General features: G+C 37.3%; 1 protein-coding gene across 5 annotated transcripts in view; it reads left to right on the forward strand.

Annotated features, from left to right (window-relative positions):
• The first annotated feature begins 559 nt into the window (after window positions 1-559).
• Window positions 560-12,833, forward strand: part of LOC117569522 (tyrosine-protein kinase Abl) — a 32,494-nt gene continuing 20,220 nt past the window's right edge. For 4 of the 5 annotated variants that reach the window (XM_034250717.2, XM_034250721.2, XM_034250719.2 and 1 more), the window contains exon 1: window positions 560-1,756. In XM_034250717.2, the coding sequence (XP_034106608.1) occupies window positions 1,393-1,756 (364 nt within the window). In that variant the 5' untranslated portion in view covers window positions 560-1,392. The remainder of the gene's footprint in view (window positions 1,757-12,833) is intronic. The other variant, XM_034250720.2, reaches the window with a different exon arrangement.

The raw sequence follows: 12,833 nt of genomic DNA on the forward strand, positions 1-12,833 counted from the left end.
AAAATCGATTTTTTGTGAAAATAGAATATAAATAAACTCAGCCGCAACAGGCCAAAAAATAATAACAGTTTTATATTAAATATTGCGCATTTGTCTTCGGGTGGGTCTGCAAGTTTTATATAGAGCCACGATAATTGCTAAAGGGCTACAATTCATGTGATATTTTGGTATATTTTGAAAGGCGCGTTATTTGAAACTTTTTGTTATTTTTCGGTAATTTCGCAAAACCCTGACCATAATTTCTATGAAATTGTAAAAATATTTTGAAGACCAGGATGGTTTTTGGAAACAAATTAATATATTGTTCAAAATAATATATAAAATAAATGCAAATGAAAAATACCGGCTTGTGTTACAAAGGACTACCAACAGCGACAACAGAGCTGACGAGCCAGTTCGATAGTCAATTGAGAAACCGCAATTTTGATTCCACTGAAGTTGAAAGAACGCAATTTTTAGCTCGCGTGAAGTTGGCTGCGTCAAGCACAACACTCAACATGAAGTTGGCTGCACAAAATAAGCTTTGGTTATTCTCGCGCTAATTGCAGACGGTCACTCTAGTCGAGTTAGTCGTCTTGAAAATTTTAATAAAGTCGGTCGGTGTCGCTCTGTGTTGTGCGGGTGGTAATTTTCTGTGTGCTTGTGTGTGTGTGTAATTGGGAAAATGCAAAGATATAGATAACTTACAAGCTGCAGTTCAAATACACAACAGTATACAATAAATCGGTATCACTTTTCGTCGTTGAAAATGCGAAATATGTGAGAAAACGGAGCAGCGGACGAGACGCAGACGCAGCGAAAAGACGTAACGGGCAGACAAAGTGCATTTTTTAGGGCGTGTTTTGTAGCCAGCCAGAGCCGCCCCCCCTTCTGCTTCAACACCCCCCCGTCGAAAGGCTGGTGGCATTGGCCACTCAACAAATGAGAGAGTGAGAGAGCAAAAAAAGCAAACACAAAAATTGTTAATTGTTGTCGTCGCACACTACAAAAATTTTGCGTGCAAAAAAAATTTCGCAACATCCTTGAATTTTGTCTACTCTCAAATTGCAAAAAAAAAGTGGAGTAGCAGCAAAAAAGAAAAGAAAAAAGAGCGTATCTCGTGAAAGAAAGAAAAGAGACGACGACGACGACGCACGAAAGAAAATGTGTAGAGCAGCGAATTAAAATAAAGCAAACGCGAATGCGATAAATTCCAAAAAGAAGAAAAAAAGTGCATGCAAATAAATTATTTATCGCTAGCAATAAAAAAAAAAACTGAAATCAAATTGTGCAAATAAGAAAATATATATAATCGCATAGAGTGTATAAATTGTTATTGCTGCGCAAGAGCAGCCAACCCAACCACCCAACTCCATCTCCAGCTTCTTCTGGTTGCATGTGATTGCGACAATAATGGGAGCACAGCAGGGCAAGGAGCGCGGCTCGCATTCGAGTGGTGGCGGCGGCGGTGGTCATGGCGCCACTGTCAGCTGCATCGGTGTCTCCAGCAGCAGTCCCATTGCCTCCGGTTCGCCGCATTGCATTGCCTCCAATACAACGGGCTCCACATTGCGTGGTTCGCGTCTCAAATCACATCAGTCTTCGTCGTCGGCAGCGGTGTCGGTTTCGGGTCACGGCAGCAACAGCATCGGTTCCAGCGGCTCCAGTGGGTTGTCATCACAGCGCGGTGGAGGCGGAGGTGGCAACTCTAGTGCCTCCCACAAGGATAATCGCTGCAATGCAACTGTGGGCCTAAACATATTTACCGAACACAATGGTGAGTATGCGTTTTGCATTAGTGTGCGTAAAAATGAGTAAGTGCGTGTATGTGTGTGCGTAAAAGTGTATATTTGTGTATGTACATAAGCCACCCGCAGCATACAAATGCACTTAGCGTGTGTATACACTCACTCACACACTTACGCATATAACAGTGTACATAGAGTTAACATTTTGCTTGACAGCTCATACTCTCTCTCTCTCTCTCAAACTGTCGCTCTCTCGCTTATGCTCTCTCTCACTTATGCTTCCTCTTCCCTTCACTCCATAAACACACACACACATCACTGTGGGGCGGCCGCTCTCCAATTGAGCCAATTTCTTTCTTTCATTGCTTCCGATTATCATAGAAGCGGAATGCACGTTGTAGTTGTTGTCGTTGTTGTTGTTGCCGGCTTGGCCTTATGTACACACAATAGTTCTACATGCTGTTGTTCCTCTTGTTGTAGTTTTGGCTGTTCGCTTTTGTTTACAAGCGAGACACGCGTCGCAAGAAAATGTATTGAATTTGGTAGAGCAGGCAGCATTATTATTGTTGTGAGGGCGGTTTCGGCTGTTGCTGCTCCTTTTAATATCATACGCACCCCACCATCATCCTCGCCCCCGCATTCGCACCCTCATCCTGCTGCTGTTGCTCGACAGTGGTTGAAAAGAGCGCTTGTGACCTATGTACGCAACAGTAAAAGCAACAGCAACAACATCAGCAGCAGCAGCCACCCCCTCACTGTTTTGTTGACGGGCATTTCCTGCGATTTTTCCTCACGCATTTTCCATACTTTTCCGCAATTTCACAATGCTGTTTGTTTGCAACATATTTCCCCTTTTTTTCATGCTGACATCTGTATTTGCCATGTCACATTTCTCTAATAGCTTTTTTATGTCCTCTTTCTCCCACTCTCTTTCTCTTGCTCCCGGTTATTTTGTCGTCCTACCACAACTTCTGGACAGCGGGGGGGCGCTACACTCTTATTGGATTTATTATCAGTCAGCTCGGCATTATCTAATGGGAAATTGCACCTGCTGCATAGAACTCATTAAATGTCTCAAGAGCTGCACAAATGCCACACAATAAATTTCTATATCTTCAAACTCAATTCAGTCTAATTGCCACTCTGGTTGCAATTGGAATACTCGACACACTCTTCTTCTTTTCCTTTGATACTGCCACTTCCACTTTAAGCTCCTTCAAAGATGCTATCAAATTTATTGCAATTTCATTGTATTTCATTTTTTTATTTGCTCTTGCACTGCAATTTGTTTGCAATTATTTTTATTTATATTTAGCTTTATTGTGTATTACGACTTCTCTTTCTAACTGCCAGCGATAAGCCCCCACAGAGTATGTATTTTATATATACGTACAGATGTCTGACCGCATTGAGTCACAGATTGTGCAGTCCGCTTTCAGCTGGGTACGCAGCTCTCTCGCTTAACCTTTGTTGTTCTTGCTGTGCCGGGCAAAAGCACAATTCTAGTATTTATCAGGCAATAAAGTGCCCATTTATCCAAGTAGTATTTTAAGCAATTGCGATAATGGATAAAACACTTGCATCGTTTAGCATAATTGCAGTATTTTCTGTGCCTTCTTCTTTTTAAGCTTTTCAATTTCTTCTTTGTTTTTCTGTTAATTACGCTAAAATACTATGGTTGGTTTTGTTTGCTAAAGAAAATATATAAAGTGATAATAAATATATAAATGGTATATTTATATTTTTGTGGTATATATATACCATATATATATATATTTAATATAGCAATGTACCATAAACATAAAATTTTATATTTTATTTTTAGCCAACAAAACCAAAGTCAGTATTTTATATTTATTTATAGAAATATTTAAAATATAATGCTCTAAGATATATTTAAAACGTAGTAGAAAACTTTCTGGAATTCGCTTAATATTTTTCTCGTGTTGTTTTCTTATTTATTACCTAAATATACTGTTAATGGTATTTATTTGTGAGAAACACACTTAAAAACTTCCTTATTTAGTTTTAATTCAACTATCTGATCAGCATACTTGCCATTGGGCCATTAAAGTTCAACTACAAAACAATACTAGACAAATTTGATGTATTTCGTATTTCGTGCACATTTCCCACACCAAAATTATTCAACCAATTTGCAATCGAATAGAGCACAACCCGCATCACACAGGCCCAGAAGATGCAATTGTCTTTGTTGTTGTGTAGTTTTCGCTTTTTTTTGTTTCCAGTTGTTGCAATTACAAAATTACATTTTAGTACAACCGTGTGTCTGGGTACAGATTACAAGCCACCAACCGCAGTCGCCAGTCACCATTCGCCAGTCGCCACCAGGTCGATCTCAGACCAGAGGCAGACCGACTGCCAGCCGCAAATTCAGACTGAAACAGAAACAGAAAGAAAAAAAAAACAAAAAACAAAAAATCACAGTCACACACAACCCAAATACGACAAGCGACAAGCAAACATCTAACATGGCAATTGACGACACAACAGCACAGTGTGGCGAGTGCTTGCAAATAGAAACTCCAAAAGGGTTGAACTCCAAATGCAAATAAATCTCATAATAATAAAAGTTATTAGGAAAATGTTTACATTCGCTCAGAATGAGTTCATAATTTATTTAAATTCACAAGCAGACCGCTTAATTGCGGTAGAAGTTTAATAATAATAGCAAATTGTGGGAAACCTAAATTTCATTTTCTCACATTATTTATAATAATTGTTAGGAGTATTAATTTTATTTACTGCTCTACAAGTTTTACCGATAGCAGCAAAGTAAATATTTTGATTCCATTTTAAGCATTTGATATTATTTTTAACATTTTATTGGGTTCAATAGATTTTCATTCAGTTTCATTTAATAGCTGAAATTCTTGCACAACATTTGCTATTAATTTCGGCGTTTTATAGGTACGTTAATTTTTATAGCACCCACAAAGAAATATAGCTTTTCCCATTCACAAGTATTTTATTTAGACAGCCATCAATTCGCAGTTAATAAATAATGTTTTTATCACTAACTAAAATATACAAATTGCTGCCCTGAATTCCACAAAGGGATATATAAATTTCCCATTCACTGGCGGCCCACTGTGCTCACCTCAGTTAGTTAGTTTGCAGTCGTAGGCGTTGCCCGCTGGCGGCGCGGAATTTGTCTATAGTTCGAATCGTTATACGACACGATTGTAATTAGATACTTTGGGGGCACCAGCGATAGAGAGAGACTTGCATTGACTTCGATTTGGGAATGCTGCTGCTGCTGATGCTTCAGTGCAGTTGCCAATTGCAAAAAAAAAAAAATAAGACCACAGCGCACTCATGTGACATGAGAAATGGAAAATGGCAGTGGGAAAAGGCAAAGGAATGAAGCATGGGAATGTAAAGGGAGACTTCAGCAGTCGCACATCGCAACCCAGCCAGCATTTTATGAGATTTCTGATCGAATTTGAGTCATTTTCGACTCTCCTAGAAGATTAAAATAAGCATAAATGCGCTCGTTTTCTGATCGAAAAAGATACTCTGTTCGGGAGAAAATGGAACCCTAGCCGCGACACTTCCAGAAGAGTCGTATTCGACTCCTCAGGAAGAGTCGTTTTCGACTCATTTTCCTCGCAAGACGCGAGTCTTTTTCGAGTCATATTTTAATCGAAATTCACTCGTTTGCAAGTCATATTTCGAGCAATAAACGAATCATTTTCGAGTCATGTAAGAATCAAAAATACGTGAAATATTCAATAATATTTTGTTCTTGTATTTTTTACAATATTATATATATATATATACAATATAGAATGTAGTAGTAACAATAATTCAAATTTAACAAATAATATCAATAGCAACTAAACTAATTCACACGCTTTCTTTTATTAACAAGGTCTTTGGCATGAACGAAAAATTTTTGAAAAAACCATGTTCATGTCCTTATCCGTACAATTGTATTTTAGGTGGCAAATATCTAGGAGGAGAAAAGTATTAATTTCGTTCACCAATAATAGAAATATTTTCTTACTTGTAATTATTGTTATAAGGTAGCACTTTTCAGCGCTTGGCTTTGTGCTGGTGCCTTTCCAACCATAATATTTTTTTTCTAATATTTTTGGCCGACATATTCTTCTCACTTTACCTAATCTCACTGAGCTCACAAAGTTACTAAAACTGAGTTTAGAAATGCAGAACATTGCAGCAACCCCTCCAAATTTGGTGAAAAGTGCCGTTTGAAAAATATCAACAAGATAAGGCAGAGAACAGAAAACCAAAGGAGAGCGCGCGACTAAGCTCCAAGTTCTCTCACCGAATGTTAATGCAAAGCAACAAATAATCTCATTTCAATCATCTGGATGACCAATTTTCGACTGCTTTACAATTTTGTTTTTTGCTATTTTATAAATCGTATATGAACATCATTAACATCATTTTCGAGTCATTTTCGAGTCATTTTCGATTCATTTTCTAGTCGCTCATAAAAGGAATCTTTTTTTAATCATTTCAACGACTCGAAGAAGACTCGTCAAGGTGATTAATTCAAAAACGATCTTCCAATTGCTGGCTGGGAAATGTCTCAAAATAGCCTCAAGTGTGTGTTAGTGTGTGTGTGTAGTAAACTCCTTCTGTTTTCGCTCTCTCTCTTCGCCTTCGCCTTCCGCTCTCTGTCATGTCTTGCGCGCTCTCTTTGTAATCTGAGTAGCCTGGACTAGAAGCGGAAGGAAGCAAAGAGGAGGCGTCAATGGCCGTTGACTGGACGTTATTTGCTAACATGCAAGCGGCAAATTATGAGACGAGGCAAATGAACTTTTCACATGGCTAATGGACGCCACACGCACACAACTCTCTGTGTGTGTGTGTGTGTGTGTGTGTGGACACACGGCAAACAGGTGACGTTGGATGTTGGCAAGATTGGCCCGCAGTGTGTTTACTTTACAGCTTTCCCACTCGCATGTGATTATGTAAATATATAAATATTATTTCTTCAATCATTTTATGTGCTCAAACATAATTTCAACGCAAGAGCGAGAGTGACAGAGATAGAGATAGCTGCAGTTGAACAAGTTGAAGGCGTTGTCTCCACTTTGCCACTTTGTAGTTGTTTTTTTTTTTTTCTTTTCTCCACTGACTGCAACCATCATGGATTTTCTATTATTAGCCTGTGCCGTATCTTTCTGTTTCTGTTTCGTTTTATTTTTTTTTTTTGCTGCGACTCATGTCGTTGCCTTTTTATAATTTTCTTTACTTTTACTTGCAACTCAGTCTGTGGAGTTGGAGTTGAAGCGTCGCGTCGCCTGTTTCCTGGCATTTGCCAGCTCCAAAGTGCCACTCATCGTCATCATTATTATTGTAGTTGTTGTTGTTGTTGCTTCGACTTTGCATGTTTCGCTTTTGGGGCCAAAGGGCTGTTTTCGATCAAGCTCGTAAATCCTTTCGTGCTTCGCATTTCGTGCATTGCAATGCACTTTGATGTTATTTTTAGGCCCCAACACAACAATGCCAGTTCCTGTCCCTGCCCCCTCTCCCTACTTTGTTTACTACATACATACATACAATCCAATAAGAACATAAACAGCTGTGAATACCACGAGCGATTCCAATTAGTTTACGACCAGTTGTAAATATTCAAATAGTAATGTTCTTATTTACCATTGGACCATGGCAAGACAAAGTGTCGTCCCATTTGGATCAACAACAACTGCAAAACAATGACAACTAATAGAGCACGAAATAATAAAAATATGTGCCTAAAAAACGTAGACAAAAGCTAAGCTGAAAACAGATGTTTTGCTTAGACTGTGACTCAGTCTTGAGCTCTCTTTAGTCGAGTTCTTTCCAGAGAGTTTTCTTTATAAATGTACTCTGATTAGTTCTCTATATATTCCACATCTTTATCGCCACTGTATGACTTCATCTGTTGCTAATCCTTTTTCTCCGAAAATCAACATTAATGTTTTATAAGTATTGAATGCATATTAATCTAAATATTTCCGCCATCAAATGATTTCTTAACTTTGTCATGCATTTAAATTTATATAATTTGCTGTCCATTTTCCAATCTTCCATTTTTTTCGCATTCCCAGTGGAGCGTTGCAACCGCCGCCCACACGACGCAACACCCGCAGCATTTGGTTGCCCCAAAATGTTGTATGTTGTACGCTTTTCATTATGCTGCGGTCCCCTTCAGGACTGCGCCTCATTGAAAACTGTTTGCATAAATTAGCTGACGAAAAGCGAAAAGAAAGCGAGTGAGACAGCCAATAGGAAAAACAAACATCATTTGTAAACAGCAGAAAACATTGAGAGAACTGAATATCTAACAGTGAAGAGGAGAATGGGGGGGTGAAGACTGCGTCAACTAATTATAAGCGCATGAAACGCTTCCACATTCGAACAACAACACCAACAACAACATTTTTCGCCCCATCGCTGTGATTATGTTTGAGGTCATAAATTTTTGACGCCAGTTGATTGATTGACACACACACACAGATATAATACTTATGCATAATGTGTGCTGCGCTGTATTTATTTATAGTGTACATATTTTTATGTACATAGGTGTTTGTTTTTGGGGGCAAATGAATTACACACAATATTTTTATCCCCAAACAAACAAATTGGGAAATGGAGAATAGGGGGGATGAAGTCTTTATATGCTCTGCACTTCGGTTGCAATTGATGTGTTTATTAAGTTTAACCACTTACTCACACACACACCCCTGTGATGTCTGCCTCTGTTAACAAGCGCACAAGGTCGAACACATTAAGCATGTGCAAAAATCAACAGCAAACAGTAAATGTTTCGCCTCTTTTTATATTATACCATATCACACACATGCTCAGATTTGTATAGTATTTTATTATAGCATAAACAAATTGTAAATAAATGTATAAAATACTTATGCTTTGCGCAAAACTGTTTCAAATGCAACAAGAATCGCTTTCACGACAAAGAACCAGGGAAACCTGTTCTTCCACGTTCACAGAGGAGTCCAAAGAGGGAGAGGAGACAGAAGAGAGGAGGCGGTTTAGAGAACTGCATTTTGAGGCGGCGTCAAATCCATCAATGAGGCAACCTGCCTCCAACTCGATATGAGACTGCAGCACAAATCACGTTCGTAATTGTAACTGTAATGAGAATTGAGTTTTCTCGCTTGCCACAGCACGTACAGCAGCTGTCTGCATGTGTGTGTGTGTGTGAGTGCAATTTACCTGTAGCTGCAGCCATAGATACGAGATACAAACACCTCTCACATGTGCTGCAACACAATCTCTTTCTCTCTCTCTCTCTCTCTCTCTCGCTCCCCAACAGAGACAACGGTAGCTCAAGCTCGAGCTCGCCTTAAGCTCCCCAATGCCAGCGGTCACTGATTGAATTTCTGATGGCGACTTGGACTTTAACTGCCCATAGCATTATATGCCCGATTATTGTTGCAATTGTTGTAGATATGCATGCCAGAGTGTGTATCTGTAAAGTCCGCAATCAATGCAAAAGTGTTCAATCTGCGAAATTGTGCCTAAAGGCCATATATGCAAGTTCTGCCTTAATTTCTGCAATTTTATGGCGAATTTCAATTTAAATGTCGGAAAGTCAGACCATTTAGCTACGATTTCGTTGCAGGCTAAACGAAGTTCGAATTGAACTGAAATAGAAACTAAATTGTTAATAAAAGGTCGACGGAAACGTAGTAAAAGTATATGTATCGATAGTAAATGTTATCGATAGTAAAATATATCTTTAAATGTAAAGTCATTAATAATCAACTACGTAATGAGTCTTGGAATAAGGAAAAATATGAACGGAAGTGCAATTTAAATATATCGATAGTATAATATCGATAGTAAAATATATATCGTTAGCTAACTGTTCGGTCATTAATATTCAAATACGTAATGAGTCGGAATTCAACTAAAATAAGCGGAAATGCAGTAAAAATAAATCGATAGTATAATATCGATAGTAAAATATATATCGTTGGCTGATTGTTCAGTAATTAATAAACAACTCTGTAATGAGTCTTGGCATGCAATTCATAAATAAAAGCATCTTTAAGTGCAGCAAGAGTCCAAGCTTCCTCCTTCCATTATCTACACTTGCGATTTTTATTACGCGAATGCATCGATAGTAATGTTTATAAGCAATAATTGTAGCTCGCCATGTTGGCTAAACCGTCTTTATGTGCACATAAAAACCATTTAACCACACAAAGAAACGACTTTTCATAACTAAAGGCGAGTCTAATCTATGCGGAATGTGTTAAATGCAATCGAAAATGGCAAAAGTCGTTAAACAGTCGCCGTTGTTGCTAAAGCTTGTCATGCCCATAACACTGTCACTCTTTGACATTCCCAACTTCCATATATGACTGAGTCAATATCGATTTAATTATACTAGTAAAAGTCTGGCATAATATAGTTAAATTTCACTCGAATTTCTCTTGCCAAAAATAATATTCTTTTTACAAATACAAATACTACAACACAATGATTTTTGCCAAAAACGAATCACGAAAATTGGCAAGTATTTGCTGTAAAAAAAGCGAACTAAAGAAAAAGCATAACAAATGAGCCATGGAAGAGCACGATACCAGTTCTCCAAACATTGCTGATGATGATGATGACGCGAGAGCATCTCTCACTCTTTCTCTCAGTCTCTCGCTTCTCCAAATCACTCTCGGCTAACTCCCAGCTCCCAGCTGACCGGCGTCCGGTGTTCATTGGTGTTCCGACATGGTCAGTGAACCGTCAGTGTGGAAACATGAAATGAAAATTATGCCCAAAAAACAAAAAAGAAAATAAAAAAATGTAAAGTCCAATTGAGTAAGCTCGACTTGCAGATACCATGTAAGGTAAAGCTACTCTTATTTCTCAAGAATATATATTTTTCAAATTTATTATAAAATCTCAAGCATGGGATACATGTTAAGCATTTTATTAAAATAAATAATTTAATTATTCTTTAGTTGTTACGCTAAAAATTCACTATTAAGTATGGAATCTGGATATAAGTTGTGGATTTATTAATTACCTCCAAAATTTATTATAAAAAGCATCTACATAGGATTTCTTCCTTATCATTTACTTTATTTTAAAATACTTTAACATTTTCTTTCAATATTAATAATGAAATATAGAATTTACATAGGATTTCTTTAAATTTTATTATTGAATCTCAAATTTAGAATCTATATTGGATTTCTTTATTTTATTCTTAAATCTGAAATATAGATTTCTTCATTTTAAAATATAGAATTTGCATAGGAATTCTTTATTTTATTTTCCTCTAAAATCGTAAATTATTATATTGTTCAATGTTCAATCAGTTTCTTCAGATCTTCAAGATCTTTTCGATCTTCAAGCTACAATATCTCTCAGTATTTCACCACTTCCTCCAATTTCAATTCTATAGGGTAAAAAAAAACCAACTGAAGCCCTGAAGAAAGAACACCAAAAAGCAACAGCAGTTAATTTTAACTTCATAAACAGCTCTTTGTGTTGCATGCGTATGTTTACGAGTATGTGTCGTGTCTCCCAAAGTATTTTTAAATAATTAATGTGAAATTTAATTCATTTAATTGCCGCCTAATGGCTGAACTGCCGGTTCTTCTTCTTCTGCTGCTGCTTTTTGTTGTCCACCATGGTATTTGGAATTGAAGTTTCAGAGTTGAAGTTGTCGCCACTTTCGTTTTTTTTTTCTCTCTCTCTTTCGACTTTTTCCATTCGTTGTTGTTTGTCTTTTGTTTTATTTCGTTTTATGTGCACTTTTATTATGATTTTCGCCAAGCAGCGCCATTCAGAAGTTTTTCGTCTTTTGTATGCGTCTGTTTTTGTGGATATGCGACGTCTGTCAATTTTTACGCCGTCTGGCAATATTTAAACGACATCCCACATCCGCAGTGTCTCGCTCTGGCTGCGGTCTGTCCGTCCGTCCGTCTGTCTGTCCTCTCCTTATCCGTCCTGGCTATTGCACTTGCTTCCCAGAACTGCACAGTTGAATCACCGAAGAGTTGATATTATACAGAATATGTTTACAACAGCCGCAAACGAGTCGAAAGACATAGATACTGCCTGCTTCTGCTTGCTGCTGTAGATACCCTCAATACTGGCCTCTTGATCTCATCAAGTATGTTTATTCTACGTTGTGTCGAGATCTGAGTCAATATAGACATCATCATATTTATAGAAAATTATAATATTGTCTTGTGGAAATCCGTTCTCGTTTCTTAGGTAAACTCACCAATCAATATTTTCTTTATTGTACATAAACCTATTTCTAATCACACAAAAGAGCATTAAAAGTTCGCCAACTTTTGAATATTTACAATTGCCAGACATTTTCTGGTGAAAAAATCAGCTCAACTTTTTCCTTGTTGTGAATTCCATGCGCCGCCGTGTTTTTGTATTCCATAGACCACAATCTAGATACGGACGGGGCAGCGCTTTGAAGTCGCATGCATTTGCGGCGACCGCACCTTGTCTGGCACTGGCAGTTTTGATAAGAAACTCATTCCCCATGAGCTCCTTTGTTGGAAAAGTACAAAAGTTGAAGGGAGTAGAAAACCGAGCAGAAAACAACATGTTGGACATCATTTACAATGAAACTTTCAAGAAATTATTATAAAACGTTCAAGAAAGTGAGGCATGAGAGTGGTTAAAACAGTTTGCCAAAAGTTTTGGAAAGTGAGAATGTTTGGCAGCTTAGAGATACAAAACAGTAAAACTATTAAAGCAATCAGAAAATATGAGGAAAGTTTGTATCTTTTGAGCTGGAAGAAAGAACGAAAATTGTTTAAAACATTTATATTGATTTATTTTTGAGTTAAATTCCATTAAATAAAACTTTCAGAAGATATGATTGTAATTTGTATCTCTTAGATACATTCGAGTTCGTTTATGTATCTTTTCGAAGCAGAAGAAATGAAAATGGTTTGAAATATTAATATTGATTCATTTTGAACACAAATTCCATTAAAGAAAACTTTCAGAAGATATGATTATAATTTATATCTCTTAGATACATTCTAGTATCTTTTAGAAGCAGAAGAAATGAAAATGGTTTGAAATATTAATATTGATTCATTTTGAACATAAATTCCATTA

The sequence above is a fragment of the Drosophila albomicans genome, chromosome 3 (assembly GCF_009650485.2).
Source record: "Drosophila albomicans strain 15112-1751.03 chromosome 3, ASM965048v2, whole genome shotgun sequence".
Taxonomy (NCBI): domain Eukaryota; kingdom Metazoa; phylum Arthropoda; class Insecta; order Diptera; family Drosophilidae; genus Drosophila; species Drosophila albomicans.